General features: G+C 43.4%; 2 protein-coding genes across 2 annotated transcripts in view; one reads left to right on the forward strand and one right to left on the reverse strand.

The window, feature by feature from the left end:
• The window catches only part of T265_02230 (hypothetical protein), a gene marked incomplete at both ends in the record, with an annotated part of 67,840 nt that overhangs the window by 22,603 nt on the left and 27,238 nt on the right, over window positions 1–17,999 (forward strand). Inside the window, one exon of the mRNA XM_009166418.1 lies at window positions 12,619–12,763. Coding sequence (XP_009164682.1) covers window positions 12,619–12,763 — 145 coding nt within the window. The remainder of the gene's footprint in view (window positions 1–12,618; window positions 12,764–17,999) is intronic.
• T265_02229 (hypothetical protein) overlaps window positions 1–17,999 on the reverse strand; it is a gene marked incomplete at both ends in the record, with an annotated part of 51,442 nt that overhangs the window by 11,329 nt on the left and 22,114 nt on the right. Inside the window, 5 exons of the mRNA XM_009166417.1 lie at window positions 9,480–9,638; window positions 10,240–10,394; window positions 12,267–12,489; window positions 15,135–15,278; window positions 15,981–16,051. Of these exons, the coding sequence (XP_009164681.1) occupies window positions 9,480–9,638; window positions 10,240–10,394; window positions 12,267–12,489; window positions 15,135–15,278; window positions 15,981–16,051 (752 nt within the window). The remainder of the gene's footprint in view (window positions 1–9,479; window positions 9,639–10,239; window positions 10,395–12,266; window positions 12,490–15,134; window positions 15,279–15,980; window positions 16,052–17,999) is intronic.

The following is a 17,999-nucleotide window of genomic DNA, read 5'->3' on the forward strand; positions in this document are numbered from 1 at the left end:
CATGTATGTGGTAATGCCGTTCTGGTGTCATCGTTTCGGAGTGGATGACTTCGATTCACATAGCAGCCAAAACATAGAGTTCAAACCTCAATAACCGATTCACATAGCAGCCAAAACATAGAGTTCAAACTAACCTCAATAACTCGGCAGTTGTCAGTTGCATTCCCAGGAACATTTTCACCCTTACCCGTCCCTCATCATTCAACTACTTGATAAGACTTGTCGAGGACCCAGGTGTCCACCTATTCCAGTCATGACTACTGACTTCAAATTGTGTCGTTCGAACTCGGAGTGACCCGGTGCGTTACGCATCCAGTGCTCAGGGTGGTCAGTCAGTCGACCGATATTGGTTCTCGTTCACCTACGTGTCACCTATGAAGCTGTATGTGATATGGTGAACTAGCCTTGGTGCAAATTATGGGGACTTAACTGTTAGGACCGTATTGCGGCCGTTATTATGTATTTTCTTGGTAGGCGTGTCCAAGTGGATGAATGCACATTGGAAAGTGGTCGCTCAAACGATGACAACTTACTGCATTTGGGCTGCATCACATACGTGTTCCATGCCTGGACGTCGGAGACGAATGTTGAGTCGACTTGTAGCCGTTTTCAAGTAGGCTTCTTTGGCTCGAATAGCATGTTTGAGAGCTTCGATTTCGCGTTGGTAGATTTTGCACTTCCTTAATCTTCAGGGCCCGAAGGAGAGTGTTTCGAGAGTCTTAAACCGGCATCTTGAAGGTAAACGGTGTTACTCAAGTTCACACGCAATGCAATCGTATTTGGACTTCATCAACTGCAGAATGAGGTTTATCAACCCCGATGAAGCCCAGTGAAGTTTTCTGACGATGGGCTTGGCGTGTTCGGTAACAGCCATTTTCTCAACCTCAGTTGCCATCTACTGACGCTGACCATTTCGCGACACAGGTTTTTACAAATCAAATAGTGGACTCACAGAACAGCCGGTATCTCACCTTCGAATGGGGGATGGTAATCTCGGAGAACCCTTAATTGCGAGGTTCAATAACTGTCATGAATAGGCCTGGTGGTGACACAACTCAGATCAATCTACCGTGTAGGGGAAATAGAACTTCATGCGTAGATCTTCAGTAGGTTTTGATTCTAACATGCATTACAGTCGGACAGACCCCAAACATGGGCGTAACTTTTGTTCGCTCAACTTCCGTCGGCCATAAGAAAATGATCCATTGATTCAAGCGTATACTGAGGAGCCAAGTATACCCTTTTTCAATTAGTTGCGAAAGTACACCAGCCACTCCTTTCAATTCGACATGTTAAATTTGAATATAGTTTGTAAAAATAACTGTATATATTAATATTGTATGACAAGATATAACAATAATAGTAATGCTAATGATTGATAAGAATGGACCTTCTCCTATCAGGAGTCCTCTATCTAACAAGTCTTCCAGCCGGTGTAATTGTTTCCCTGAGCATTCATTGTTCCATGTTTCGGGATATGACTAATTCCAGTCAACGAGGTGATCATCCTACTTTGGTGAATGCCACTTCTGATATCGACTGATGTACGGAGTAAGATTGGATTGTTTAACTCGATGGCTGTGTGCTCTTTTCAAAATACCTACACACATCATCTGCTTTGTATTAAACTGCCAATGTGCTATATTCTTCCACGCCCTCTTTCTGTCAGTCTCTCTCAGATGCATTGTTATTTCCACCGAATCAGTAGGATGGCGGCGTTGCACGTCATTTTGAGGAAGAACGACAACCGGACGAAATTAGCTGTGGATCTTTCATTTAGCTTGTATAAACATACAGACACTACTGCCGGTCAATGGTACGGGTACCATAATGGGGTGAGCCATTTTCGGTTTCGGGTTCACCCGGTCATTGCCCCACGTCAACTATTCGCCCTGGTATAATTGAGAAAGGCTGGGAAATTCTCATTGAATCGGTATTAGCTAGCCACTAAAACTGCGAATATTCATTCGAGCTGCATAGTTCAAATGCTTAAAATGGCGGCAACGCCGCAGTTTGGCTGATTGTGTGACAAATGGCCAGCTTGTTTTGCTACCGCTGTAGTGTGACTGATCAAGTCACAACATGCAGCTGATTTCGAGAGTGTATTTCAGCCGCGAGAGTCTGTGAATGATATAATTTTTCCGACACTGAACACCAGTTACAGATTGGGTGTAATTTATGGAATGTTTTGTGAAATGCAATGTTTATGTCTGTTACTGTGAGTTGCTGAACTGTTTTCGAAGCTGATGTGTTATGCCGGTATGTCTGATCATTCAGAGAGTGTCCATTGCATTACGTAACTCCCACTCGGTTTGTATTTCGGAAAGTGTGGTGACCCATCAACAGTGTTGCCCAAGGTCGGATCCGGGCAGCTAAGGATCTCACATGACGATTGGAGCTACCAGATGGTGGGAACAGACAGATGACGGCAGTAGATGGTGTATTGAGAAATGGATTTACAAACAAACAGGTTAATAAACATCATGAATTAAGCAGAGCGCAATCAGTAGGAGCAGAAAAATGGACAGGGGAGAACAGGGCTTTCTGGAAGCAACAGCAAGTTAGTACCAGACGATATGAAAACGTCCGGATACGGGCAGTCAGACAGTGTGAATAGGCTTTGTACGGGGACACCGTCGCAGAAGACGTTCGCCAGGTAGCCTAAACTGTTTGCAGTCTTCACCTGACTGCGTGACGAAGCAGCGCATGCCACGCGTCAAATTGAAATGCGCGCTTTGCCGCGTTTAAATCGAAATTACGTCAAGCACCATCGGATCACATTCAATACATAGGTAATACAAAAAATAAAACCGTCAGGGAAACCGAGTTGGCGCAGCGGATAGCGCGCTTGTGTACCATCCGAAGGGTTCTGGGTTCGATTAATCGGTGCAGAAACTTGCAAATGCGTATGACTGATACGGAATTGCAAGCGAAGCTGGACAGGCAGCAAAATCTTGACATTAGCTACAAGAGGGTGAACGGGAGCAAAAGCTCGGAGAACAAACAGAAGGAATGTTGAACGGCGGTATACTAAACAGGCGTGAACCATGCTATTCCTGAGTGTTCGGAACAAATAGGAGAATAACTGCCGTTGATTCACAGGAAGAATCAACAGGAATACTGACACCGTTTGTCAGTTTTTAATCAGGTGGTCGCTGACCGGAATTTTCCAGCCTGCGTACGTTTCGTCACCGAACGAGGTAAGATCACTGATGGCGGTTCAAACCACAAACCTTCTAGTCAGTAATTTCACACCCCAACCGGTGAGCTCTCTCGGACTGAGCCAGTCTCTCTTCACAGTAAGTTAGTCATCCTCTATGTTTCATAATGAATACATAATCTGTCTTTATGCTGAAGTGGTTTGAAGATTCGGGCTCTGAATTTTAGAGCCTGACTTCGGGTTCTATATATTTAAAATAGGCGAAATACTAGTTGAGTTAAGTTGGCCTTAATGACGATCCAGTACCCAATTATATCTATTTCATTCCCCATCTTCTCCATCACTGGCGAAATGCACTGGTTCACCACTTGTGACACTACAATGAGACGTGTATTTTACTGGATTCGGATTGCAATACCTAAGACGGCCTGGCATTCTCGCCGTTACCTCAACGGACAACGCGAGAAACCGCCACTTCTCGTCTAGCTATATCGTTGGGTCATTTGGCCGCGAAATCAATCTAGGATGAGGAAGTGGGAGCAGTCGTCGAACGAAAGGATTATCGGGCATGTTCGGAACATGTTCGGATTGATGGTTGCCCGATACAACCAATTTTTCCGTCAAATCTACATCTGATCCACACAGTGCAACGGTGGATACTGCTGATAGAGCATGCGAGTAGCATGTTTTCTCGTAAATCCGCTTCGCTTCTCTTGAAAAGTGAGATCTGTTACGAAATTTGTGGAGTCGCTTTGTAGCATCTGCTTGCGTTTGAGTAGCAGTCAATGAATATCTAGGACGGTTCAGGAAGATGCGTTCAATGAGAAGATGGATATTCAGTTTTTGTAAACAAGATGCATACGAGAGTTTTGCTTCCCGGTCCAATAGCCTGTAACTGTCCAGTTGGTGTTTTCTAATAAACAACTCCGCAGCGAAGGCCTTCTGCCTTTCACAAGTAGGGTGGCGTTTTTGTGAGTCAATAGAGAAATTGCTGCAATTCAGTGAAAGTATCACTGAACCAACTCAGGAAGACGCGTTCAAGGAGAAGATGGATATTCAGTTTTTGTAAACAAGATGCATACGAGAGTTTTGCTTCCCGGTCCAATAGCCTGTAACTGTCCAGTTGGTGTTTTCTAATAAACAACTCCGCAGCGAAGGCCTTCTGCCTTTCACAAGTAGGGTGGCATTTTTGTGAGTGCTACTTTCGACGAATAATCAACCTGGTACTTTTATCCTCCTCGGCGACCGTGGTGCAACAAACGTTTATTCACAAGTACAACCCAGTCGTTAAAGCTTCTTTTGTTTATAAACATGTGTATGTATAAACATATGCATGTATGCATATATATATATATATATATATATATTGTGGAGAGAATCATTGAACACCGTTGACATCAGGACATCTGTCAATGTTGCGTGTGTTCGTGAGTAACATGTGCATCGTCGCAAAGTACATTCAGGGATACGATAGACTTTTAGCGGAAAACCTGAGGGTTGTTCGTGTTGCTTTGCCACATATAACCGTGGTTTCCGTCGTGTTCTAACATGACGAATCGTCTTTTCTGTGCCTAACTAAATTTGAGATGAATGGCTACGACCTCGTCAGGATGACTTTACACGTGTACAACACACGTGCACAACAACTGTTCACTAGGATCGTTCAGGATTAGATTGCCGTCTTAGTAGATACATGTTTGCACACAGTAAGGCACGCCGTATATCATGCATACCCCAGTTGATGGCTCTGAACAACCAGTTGCCCGATGACATCAGTAAAGCGACCTGTTAGCTCAAGTCTGTGGCCGTTTATCTCTTCACACTGTTGGCAACAAGTTAGTAACGTCTCTTGAGCAACGATACCGCTTTCAGTACTCCTTGTGTCTTGATTATATTGGAGAGGAAGAATGACCTCCACTTACTTGATCGTCATCAGCACTAGAATCACTTTGGTTCAACGGATATCTAGTTTCATACAACTTGGCGCAGGTGAACTTTGCGAGCAAACAGTACGTGAATGTTGTGGCAAACTGCAATCCCACTTCCAGAAAAACACCGCGTGGAGAAGATTCACCAGGCAAGAGCACACCTTCACTGATCTTTTTGTATTTTGGTATTCACCTGTTCAAGATAAACAAAGTGTGCTGTTGTATATCTTTGTAATCTACTACTCATAAGGTTGCTGAAAATCCGTCGACAGCCCACGACCGGTTTCGCCCTTCCACTTTGGGCTCAGCAGGTAGGCGCAGTCCCCGGGTTTCCGTCAACCTTATGTTCTACTTGAAACCAAATTGCACGAAATTCGCGAATATACATTAATTTGCAAACTAATTTGGTTTTTTCAAGAGACTCACCTGGAACCCAGCTAAATCTCTCGTTTATGATGTTCTCAGGCTGTTCTCGTGGGCTGTCGACGGATTTTCAGCAACCTTATGAGTAGTAGATTACAAAGATATACAACAGCACACTTTGTTTATCTTGAACAGGTGAATACCAAAATACAAAAAGATCAGTTTGAAAGTTGAGTCTAGGTTGTGTTTTCGGCGTTGAGTTGTGGTTTGATCTTGTTTCTATGGCATGGATACCCGTTCGAACGATTATCATCACTCTACGCTGTTCGGCTGCTTGATTGTCGAATCGGCGATTGGTGTACGGTACTTTACTTCCTAAAAACCCTTACTCAGATAGCATGACGTGAACGACACGTTTGATGGATGCTTGAGTGGATGGTTGAGTGACTCGTGATTCACTTTAAATGTAAACTCGCTGCGATACTTAGCCGAACGGTACTACAGAACGCCTGACATATTATGCGGATCCCAACTGAATGGCACGAGGTATCGCACTCCAATAATACTGGAGTATTTGTACCTAGAGATGAGTCGTAGGACCATATGTATGAAAATCATTTGCGAACTAATGTGGCTTTGACGTGAGGCACTAATAAATCCAGCTGAATCGCGTGCAATTTGGGTTCAAGTAGAAGATCGGGTTGACGGAAACTCCGAGATTAAGCCTACTTGATTAGCCCATAGAGTTACGAATCCGGTCCTGAGCTGTCGAAGAGTTCTCAAGAAGCTAAAACTTGGCACTTTTTGTCAGTACCTTAAATCTCGAGCCTCCTGCCAACTGGAACATAAGGCGGTAGTTGCGAAGCATATTCGATTTAGTCTTCGGGGTATTTCAAAATGTTAATTAGAGCAAACCTGCCACAACAACGCCAACTTAGCTTACCAAAAATCCGCCGTATTCGGTACCGAACAATTGGACGTATCAACCATCACCTCCTACATAACCTTCCATTTCACATTTCACTGAAGGAATGGACGCGGCTTCTGGTGGGTGAATGACATAGTTGAGTGCACGGGAGTGTGATTGGATCTTGACCAGTTTGTTTTTGACACAGCTGTTTACCAAAGGGTTTAACTTCTGAAGAGTTTGTTTCGTGTAAACAGAACGTACTTCGAATGTTATTCTAAACGGAACATCCGAGGACCTGATGCAGCACATTCAACTGGAGCGAACCATCATAAAAGAGACCATGGAATGGATTCGGTGGAGTGTGCCGTCACAACCTCATCCGCATGCAGCTGAGAATATTTTTCTCAATCTTTCAAATTCGCGTTCAAGTAGAACATGAGATTAACAAGGATTGAGGGACTCTGGCTAGCTGACGAGCTCCAGGAAGAGCGAAACCGGTTGTGAAGTGTCTATGTGTTTTCGGCATCCTTCTAGGTAGTGTATGATGACTTGTGCAATAAAACCTCAGCATGTCGGTTGTTCCTGTCTAGCCTTAGGCACCCTGTCTGTATTCCAATCCTCTTGCTTCCTTCGGGTGGCACGGCAGCTAGGCATCTAAATGGCACTACAGATGAACGAGTCAACTGGGAGCTGTCTATATTCCCATTTTCAACGGAAGCTTCCTTGAGATTGAAAGCTTTTGAAAGGGACTCATTTAATGGTTTTTCAAGGCGAAATCGCCAGTCCATCCAACTGGAAAATAGTCAGCTAGTCTATTTTTAAATTTAGCATCACGCAGGTACATGAGGCTACCAAGTCATCCCTGAGGCAGAAGATTTACTCAACCACTCAAGAATCGACTCAGTCACGATATTTGGATCGCAATCTCACTCACCGACTTCTAGCTGGACAAGTGACTTGCCTAGTGTTTTGTCGGCATAGCGGAAGGCATAGTCATTGCGCTTTTGGGTAGGCACTCATTTTGTAGTCTGTTTAACGGGTTACATTTTGAACCTGGTCGTTGTTTGCCTGTTCTGCTGAGGAATCAATTACCGTTCATCTAGGAAGCAGCGACATCACAGCTAGTGTGAGCCGTTACTTTCTAAGACGAAATAATTCAGTAGCAACTAAACTGGTACCATATTTGATCGATTACACGGACTTTTGTGTGAGGTTCATTGCCCGGTGAGTGCTTCTGCCCAGCCCTAGTTGAATCTCACTTTCAGATCATTTAGTATGGAAGCAAGTGGTTTGCACAGCTTGATTGATTGACTGACTGCATGAACTACGTGTTCGTTACAGGAGATGCTAGTTAGGTGCACTTCCCACTATATGAAGTTGTCAAACAGTCAACTCACCAGGATGATTGCGCGTGGACAGGAGGACGATTATTCAAACGAAGCTGATGTGACTATGAACGATGCGTGATCTTGTAGCGACCCAGTCACCCACATACTTGACTGTTCAACTCAGCCGCTCACTGGATCGCGAGGCTTGTCTTTTTTTCTCATACGCACAAACACGTCGCATTAAGCTGACTCATCGGACATCGATTGTCTGCACCGCCTAGTCAGCGTAGCGACCAATCATGTGCCGACGCGCCCACATTTACGCACTGGGACCTACATAAAGAGAAACCAAACCCAGTCAAGACACACAGACTCGCGCGCGCGCAGGGCGCGGGACGTCAACCTCTCCGCAAGTCCACGGACAACCATGGAGTACGTGTAGCAGTCGAACTGCGGAGGAAAACACGTTCCCGCCGTCCGGGCTTCCACCAAGGGACTCTCGCATCCGATAAGTTCCCTTTTTGACTTGCTCCCATCCTCGCACTGTATTTATTTTTATACGTGTCACAGAAATACTAAAAACTTCTATTAGTGCACATGCACCTTCTGATTTGTATTATGGCTATCACCACTACCTGTGCACTAATAGAAGCACACGGGGCAGTAAGGTGGTTCACTAATCTTCTGAGAGAATTTCCCTCCCCCATATTCAGTGTATTCAGTGAATGGGTATAATTATAAAAAAAACTCGCCGGTTTACCAGTTTGTCATTCTGAAATTTGAACAATTCCTCTTTCTTCTTCCTTATCTCTCTGAACACGGTTTATCCCCACTAATGACATGGATAGAAAATCTTCAACGCTTCGAAAATGTGTCTGATGCTTCAGAAATGAACGAAGTTGAGAGCCAGTGACACGACGGAATGTCGATTTTCTGGTAATATTCGGACGCCTGTGAAGGTACATTGGCCGTGACTACAGATTCAGTTGAATTTTATACATGTTGTGTGGCTGTTGCACGAATAAACCATCAATAAATTGCTTATCTCAAAGTGAGCTTGGGAATTTGGAGGAACAGAATCCCTGTGCTTCCTCTAATGTTGTCTGAACCGCAAATTTTCAGACACACTCAGTCAGCTCTAACCGTACTTATTAAGCGAGAATTGGGGTTTTGGAGAGTACAGTAATGCCAAATCGAATATCCTACTTGGGAGTTCGCTACCTTCGCACACTAATTCGTATAATCGGCCGAATTAGAGCACACTCTTAGTCAGCATTAAGTAATCCTCAGATGTGCATGGGAAATTTAATATTCCTACGACATCAACCCAGGAAAAACATCGAGATGGCCTATCGTGAACAAGCTGTGGTCATGTATGATCATTTGGTGATGTTTGCAGTAAATTCCTAACAACCCCTATACCACATTGCTCATTTGCTGGTTGGTACAAAACGCATGACACTCGTACAATAGGTTTATCGTTCACGACTTCACCATACGGTCATATGCGTGATTAATAGAGCAGTAGGTGAGGTATTTGAAAACAAAACATACGTCGCGATGGATGTACGACAAGCATACACAGCGACGACAGGTGGTCTATGCGGGTGTTCCAAGTAGATAAGATACTCGAATCGCTTTTGACTGAAGCTGGGGGCATTCGAAAGTATTAGCAGGCGCAAATCTTGGTGGCAGCAGACGAAATGTCGGATGAGATGCAGGGGCATGGTGCTCCGTGGGAGGCCTTTGCTGTCGGTCCACCAGGCCAGTTACTTCGCAGGGCCAGACACTTTTCGCGATCAATGAAAATGCTGTTGTTCTTCACGGCCAGTTCGGCTTCTTTGGCACTGCGGAGTCGAAGCAGTTCTTGCAGCACATCTTGTGCGCGGCACAGTTGTTCGTTCAGTTGTCGAATCGTATCTTTGAGCTGAGCCACCTCACATTTGAGTCTACAATGAGAGAATTGTGTGTGTGTGTGTGTGTACAGTTTGGGACCACGGCACATGAGATCTCTCTTTGTGACAGAATATACGGTCGTTTTGATCAACGATTAAAGATCAAATGTCATGTGGTAATGCGGTTCTGGTGTCATCGTTTCGGAGTGGATGACTTCGATTCACATAGCAGCCAAAACATAGAGTTCAAACTAACCTCAATAACTCGGCAGTTGTCAGTTGCATTCCCAGGAACATTTTCACCCTTACCCGTCCCTCATCATTCAACTACTTGATAAGACTTGTCGAGGACCCAGGTGTCCACCTATTCCAGTCATGACTACTGACTTCAAATTGTGTCGTTCGAACTCGGAGTGACCCGGTGCGTTACGCATCCAGTGCTCAGGGTGGTCAGTCAGTCGACCGATATTGGTTCTCGTTCACCTACGTGTTACCTATGAAGCTGTATGTGATATGGTGAACTAGCCTTGGTGCAAATTATGGGGACTTAACTGTTAGGACCGTATTACGGCCGTTATTATGTATTTTCTCGGTAGGCGTGTCCAAGTGGATGAATGCACATTGGAAAGTGGTCGCTCAAACGATGACAACTTACTGCATTTGGGCTGCATCACATACGTGTTCCATGCCTGGACGTCGGAGACGAATGTTGAGTCGACTTGTAGCCGTTTTCAAGTAGGCTTCTTTGGCTCGAATAGCATCTTTCAGAGCTTCGATTTCGCGTTCCGTGTCGAAGATCTCTTGCAACGTCTGTCGAACGAAATTTAGTTGAAATAAGCATCGGACCATTTAGCAATTAATTAGAACCAACTTACGTCATTCATCCCTGTAAGGAACATCGTCCAAAATTTTTCATTTGTGATTGTGTGCTGGTGTATTTCTGATATCAAAATATATATATATATATATATGATAATCTTGTCGGCAGGATGGAGAGATATGTGTCTTGCTTAGTGGTTCAGTGTCCCGCTGGCTGCAATTTACAGGCCTTGTGACCACCAGCATCATCCCTAATTCATCATGGGCCAAAGAGTTGTGTTTTGAAAACTTATACGGGCGTCTCTTTATGTTTCAGTCGACTACAGCGTACTAACTCTAACCAGTTGACAGGAAGGAGGCACGAGGCTTGGGATATTGCCACGTTGCCCAAGCCTAGACAGAAGCAATCTTGATAGTGAGGTTGGATTCGAACCACGGACTTGCTGGATTGTAATCTGACGCCTTAATTACTGAGATATCTCGATCCAGAAAAGGTAACCGATGTTACTCAGATACGTTCATCATAATGTGTGTTTGCCCTTTATCAACGATAGAATTAGGTTATTCAACCCAAAACTATTCATTTCTACATTCAGTCCATTCTAGACATATTTGGCACTCCATCAGGTCAAGCGCTGTTCTGTTACGATGGGCTTGGTTTATCCAATCGCGCCTACTGACATTTACCATTTACGACGCAGACTTTGGAATCACGGAACGCCCAAGTCTCCATCTTGGTAATGGAAATGGTAATTTCCGAAAACCAGAATTTCCGAAGTGCATTGGCAGTGACGAAAAGAATTGGTGATGCCGGAACTCAGATGCATTCGCCTTGATAGACAAATAGAATTTCATTCGTAGATTCTTATTTTGATTTAGTGTGCCCTGAGTAGAACTATTTGCTAGCGCCTAATCCTAAATGTTGTTCCTCTCGGTTTTGACCGTCCACAAGATCCGGTGTAATTTGCCAGGACCCCCCAAGTTGCTATGAACGGAGAGTGTTGGTGTCCTATTCGTATTTTCAATAGACATATATGCACACATCTACTCAAAGTAACACGGTCTAGAGTTGTTTCCCCGCTCAAAACACTGCAACCACAAAAGGAAATTACATAGGTGATTCAGAACCACTGGAAATGCATCTGTTATGCCAACTTTGCACAACAGAACTATTAGACGAACTGTGTTTGAGTGGGCAACTCACTTGAGAAACATCACAGCAACTTATCAGGTCTCAGCATTACGCGAAATTTTCAGTTGCCCTTCTCATCACCCTTCAAACTAAGCCTTTCGAAGCGTGGTTGTTCTCCACACTTTCTGTCACAATCATGTCGGGGGTCAGGAGTGGTGGTCTGTGCGAAATTCCACTTCATTGATTGTACTACCTAGTTTGTTCAACGTGAGAAACCTTTTCTCATATGGCCATGTGTGCTTTCTATTAAACGAGAAGGAAGGGATAACAAAGAAATTATTTCATCCGTATGACTTTACCTCTGCTCTAACGTGCACCGGAGTCTGAGCGACCCACAACATGGGCTTAACTTTGGTTCGTTTTACTTTTTAGCATTGCATTTTAGCAAATCGTCTTGGTATCCGGATTAACCATCTAGTATCATACATGAATGTTCATGTTTTGAAGAGGAGAAATTTTAGATTTTGCGGCCGATCCAAGATGGAATAGCTAGAGAAGTTTAAACCATATCACATACTTATAAACACATCCGATGTGAATGCTTCAATCCATTATAAGAAAAAGAATCATTGAATGAAAAGAATATTGAGGATTTTTTAGTGAGTTATAAACCTAACCTAAACAACTCACACTAAATTAGCGGGCTCTTACTGGAAACAATCTCAACTCACATGTCCCAGGCTGGCTTGGATTTGGTTACGAGCATCAGTCACCTCCCGAATTCGTTGTGCTAACGCGGCATTCACGTCGGCCCAGCGTTCGGCCAAGAACTGGCCGATTTGTGCCAGATTGTTTCCAATGTCCTCTCGCAATTTTCTACTGGCCGCTCGCTCAGCCCGACTGCGACTAACGATGTTGTGTACGTGTTGATTCCAGGTTTCCGGAACTGATTGACTGACTCCGTGGGTGAAAGGAAAAGACAGGACTGTCGTGAAAACCGGTGTTACAGAGTCTATGATTGCTAGGAATCTAATCGAGTCAACAGACGACGAGTAATTTTTTGTAGCTTGACTTCTTGAAAAGCTTGTGGAGAAAACTGAGTCGAACGAGCAAGCAGCTGGTCATGCTACAGCTCATTCTCATGGTTAAAGAGAATCGGAAGTTCGTTACTGATGCGTTCGCCAAACTGGGCATGGATAATCAACCGGAGTTGGCTTGTGTCCGAATGGTAAGTTAATCAGCATCACTTTGAATCAGGCTGTGATGACAGCGGCCAAGGGACACTAGATGCGTATCAGCGGCATTCATTGGACAGTCCCTACCTTGGATTAGTCACAATGAGGACACAATGTCTCCTCGAATGGTGACGTAAGCTTGCAAAGCTTGTACCAAACTCGGTAAACAGTTTAACGAAGCAGGAGAAATTACCTGCCATTCATCTGGAGCTATAGGTTATTAGCTTTGTGATTATAACATTACATTATTAGTAGTCTAGCAGCAGTGTTATAAATCGTATCAAGGTAGCCGGCACATTGCTAAAAATACATTGACGAGCACAACCAACAAAGCCTGCACAGCACTCAATAAACCATCACATGATATGCAGTACCTTCCAGAAGGAACTGAATTCAGTGAACTGACTGGAACGAGACCGTCAAACTCATCGTCTTGTAAATAGCGGAAAGCAAATTTGTTGTTGAATCGGTCTCGACCAACTCCAACTGCATATTTCAAACGCTTAAATGAGTAGCACTGTCAGAGTTTAGTTGATAGCGCGATAAACGTCTTACTACCGTTGTACTGCACACGACCAAGACACAAGCAGGTAGTTTCGACATAGCATTCAAGCCAGTGAATTCCATGAATGATGCAATTTTTCCGACATTGAACACCACTCATAGTTTAGATGTAATTTATGGAATGCAATGTTTATGTCTGGCGCTGGTAAATTGTTTTATTAACCACTGTACGACGAGTACGCGGTTATTACAGCTGACAATGAAGATGATGATGATGACCAACGTGTTGTTATGCCGTTATGTCTGAACATCAACAGCGTGTCCACTCCATCAACGATATCGAGTAATATCCATTCGTTTCTTTTTTATTTCGGGAAGTATGATAACCTGCTAGTAGGGTTCTTCAGCATGTATGTAAGGGAATATTAGTTCCTTGGGTGGGTTCATTGCTGGCTGTTCAGGCGGTTGTTGATAAGCATTCTGAGCTTGGCAACTGGCTTGCAAACGTTGTGTCACCAATCCAGGTGACATCATCATTCGCGTACTAGTGATATCCTCTTGATTGGTGACGAAACATTTGTAGGCTATTTGCCAAGCTTGGTGACCAGGTTAACGTCAACCGGATAAACCGCCAAGAATGGATGTACAGCAATTGTTGTCGTCACGTCTGGAAAACCTGGTTTTATTCAGACAACATGCACGTCTCACTTTGTTTGGAAAGCCGTGATACCATCAGCAGGGTTCATCGGATGAACCAGAGCAATCTCGGTTTCGGTCGCATAGGGGAATATTTACAACGACTTGTGAATCCAAAAAGGTTATACATGCCACAGGGTAGGGTTCTTCAGTGCGCACTATGTTTCTTCATTGTGGGGCTCATTGTTTGTAAACATTCTCTACCCTTCATGGTGTTTGCTGTTTGCACACAAATCATAGAACCGTCTGCACCAGTGCCCGCCCAGCGTCATCTCATTGTACACGACCTAAAGTACATGCTGATGTTTCCTTACCGGATTCTATCTGACCTTAAGAAGATTCCTTCTGGGAGTGAGTCAGCTAGTTCCGCTTATCGGTACATTTACGGCTTCTGCTATTTTTGTGTCATCATGCTGAAAACCCATCACCCATTCCTGTTGAACAGTCATTCTAGGTCTAGGGAATTTACTTGGTTTTTACAAACTCATTTCGGAAGTGAACATTGAATTATTTGTTTCTTTTTTGAAGAAAACTGTCGACTGTATCAAAGACAGCATTTATAATGAATAAATACTATGGATATCGGTATCAGAGAACAGCTCGGTACGGTTGTCACCTCTGATTGAGTATATCGTTCAGCGTCACTCTGCACACCACTGTTTGGCCATCATATAGATCAGCGGTCCTGGGAAGGTGAACATGATATGACATTTTCTGTTTTCGGTAAGGTCTGGTTACGACAGATTCATTAAATCCTCGTCTGGTTTTGAAACACTTTCAAAGATTCCAACTTCCTGTCTGGTGACAACAACATAAACAGTTTGCGGTGATACGTCACAGCTGCATTTGGAACAGTTCATCTTGTTGAGAGTACTTCTGAGAAGGGCTTATCGCACCTCCTTCCCGTAGCGGGTTGAAACAGAACTCTAGGTGTCCTGGAAGAGTTTTCAGCAAATTTGTGAGTGGTTTCCTTTATGAAAACTCTAGGTGTCCTTCCATCAACAGGTGTAACCATACTTTGTCCAGTCCCTGAATGTAAAGCCAACTACCGGCCGTTCCTGAAAGGAAGTACACTTACTGGATAGTAAGTGAATGCGGAGAGGTCTAAAATCTGACCAATGTTCAACTGCCCAACAGTTAAATCTCCCTCCAATGAAAACTCACCATTGCTCAATATTTTCCACTCCTTCGTAGTAGTGCACCCCAGCTGAGCTGTTTTTCATTCCAACCGCGGTTTCATCTAGTTGTTGCGCGGTGAATTTGTTTTTCAGATCTACCTCCATCTCGTGTTGAGCTGCACGATTGAGTCTAAAGAAAGGTATGAAGTTGGGTTGGTAGGTTACACATTTGACTTCAAATCGACGGTTGATAAAGAACAGAATCTAGTTTATCGGGACATGCCCATACCATTTCAAACCATATGTCTTCATTGAAAACCTAGATTACGATCTACGATATTTTGTTTTAACTCACCAAATTCCTCAGCAAATAAGTTCCTTTCTTTATCAACAGAAACAATCCATAAGATGATGAAATTCCGCTTCCGGTTGGTAACCGATGAATGAATACGTTGCTCAAACAACCTCTCGAATGAGAATTGTGAATCTCCGTTACCGATGGATCCGACATGTGACTTTTACAGTCGGTTGTACGTTGCTACTTTCCAGGCGTCCCTTGGACTTTGAGGTAACTTATTGGAAAACAGTCTGACATATCTTGAAACACCGACATCAACAATGCACTATGAACGAAAAGACACACTAGAGCGTGAAAACGAACCACAGAGCTTAACTGACAGATGTTTTGCCAACTTAGTCTCACTAAACTCCCTTCTGTTTTCCGCAAAATGTCTACGAATACCCCTAAGTCTTATCACATTTCGCTGATTCAGACCACCAGCTTTGAACCGGGAAGATCCGTAACTCTACGGTTTAAACTGTGGAAAAAATGAATCAGGCATCGATTTGGGAGCTGTATTAAAAAATCCAACTAAATCTACAGTTTGCTTACTCCAGCTGCGTATTGGCACGATCGATCAAATTTCGTAGCATTTCTTGGGCACGTAAGACCGCCTCGACCTCCTAAAAGGGCAGAAAATGCCACAAAAAAATGTAAATGTAAAAATGGCAAAAAATGTAACTATGACATACGAGCTTGCCAAAATATGCAAAACAAGGGAAGCACTTTGCACGTTGGACAACTTACCAGTGGTGCACTTGTGTACAGCATGCTACCGATCGATTTCCTATATGTGACCTTGAGCCAGACTTGTGACAACCTTGACGCATACGTCCTTCCAGTCTATGCCTACGCAGTGCCACATGGTATTAGGATTGGTATTGAAACAAGAACAGAACAAGATACATACATTGTTTGCCAAACACTGCGCGCACAGTGCCAGTGCGTACGAAAGTGAGCCAAATGTTCCTATGGAGTTTTGAATCTATATGTAGTAGTGTGCTTCACTGAACCACGTTGCTCACGAACTACTGAAACGTCCATAGACTGCATGAACTTACAGGTTTTGACCAGCCCTCACGAACCCCAGTCGTGATGACTGGGGAATCATTTTCGTACTTAGGAAAGAAAACCAACAAAATGTATGACTGACCTATCCCATGACAACAATTACTTGTAAAATAATAAAAATCCATGTCGACTAGTGTTCAATGAGTGAATTTTGAGGCGCGAAAAGTTACACTGTTTGACGCGATCAAAAGCTACTTTTGTAATGAATGCTTAGGAAAATTAAAACTGGTAAGTTCGCTTGGTTTCATAATCCAATACGGAATTATGGGACGTTGAAATGTGAAAAAAAAGTGAAAAGAAAAGAAAAAGTGAAAAGATGCTCCAAAAACGCGCTTCTCATTCAATTAGGTAGTTATTCCACATCACACGCTTAATCCCGATGGTTACTATCGGGAGTATCGTGATTCTCCTCCAGGGTTCAAGCAATTTGTTTTCACACCGTTATGATATGTCACTATGCTTGAGACTGGAACAACATATCCAAATTTCGTAAAATTGGAGAAAGTTTAGCAGGCATTTGCAGAGTTTACAAAACTGAGTGCCAGGCAATAAGCATCAAAATATGGAGTGAATCTGACAACGAAAGCTCAACGCAGCATCATCTTTTCTTTGACAAATTCGAATCAGAATGTAGGTTGTAGTGGCGTGGTTTCGTTCACCTTACTGAAACAAACCGTTTGCTTAAATTCAGCCAACCTACCCTCACCCTTGCGTTTTTCAGCTAGGATAATGATCCCTGAAGCAATCCGGTTAAAGTCACTTTTTTTCGTCAGAACACCATAATTTTAGTATCACCATGCTCGTTGTAGAGGGGTTTAGTTCTGTTTAGAATGTTTTCCTGAAAAAAATTGTTGTGGTACAGGTGAAGGGGTGCCATTTGGAATGGAGGTAGACCTCAGGGAGGGCTTTTCTTCAGGTAATTTCACATTGAGCATTCTCACCCAGATCTCTGTGGATTTTCTTATCTTAAGTGAGACCATCTCATGCCTATCTTGAAGATCTAGGACTTTGTTCCACAAGGGATGATTTTGTTCACTCGTAAATTCCACGAAACTGACCACTTACCAAACTTCACAAAGAGCTCAGCAGACATTATAATTCTCATTAAAACGAAGTTTTGAAGCTGTTTGAATCCTGTTTAACCTACTTATCCCAGCTAAGGGAATTCAAATATAGATTAACAACGCTAATCCTCAGTAATTCATCTCAAACTGATATATATATATATATATATATGAACTCATGCATGGGGCCAGTTACAACCAGAAGAATCCTAGTCGCTCAAAAAAGCAACCGAGGCTTTCTGGAAACCGATCATGAGAAGGCAGGATAAGACTGATAGAACCACAAGGAACAACGAACTGTACTGACGAAAATTATTTACATGAGCGATGAAAAATGACGCCATTATCAAAAAATGATCCGTTTCTGCTGTTCTCTACGCAAACAGATCAAGACGGACACATTTAAACGAGGAAATATGAAGTAAGTACGGGAGTT

This window comes from Opisthorchis viverrini (genome assembly GCF_000715545.1).
Source record: "Opisthorchis viverrini unplaced genomic scaffold opera_v5_27, whole genome shotgun sequence".
Lineage (NCBI taxonomy): Eukaryota > Metazoa > Platyhelminthes > Trematoda > Opisthorchiida > Opisthorchiidae > Opisthorchis > Opisthorchis viverrini.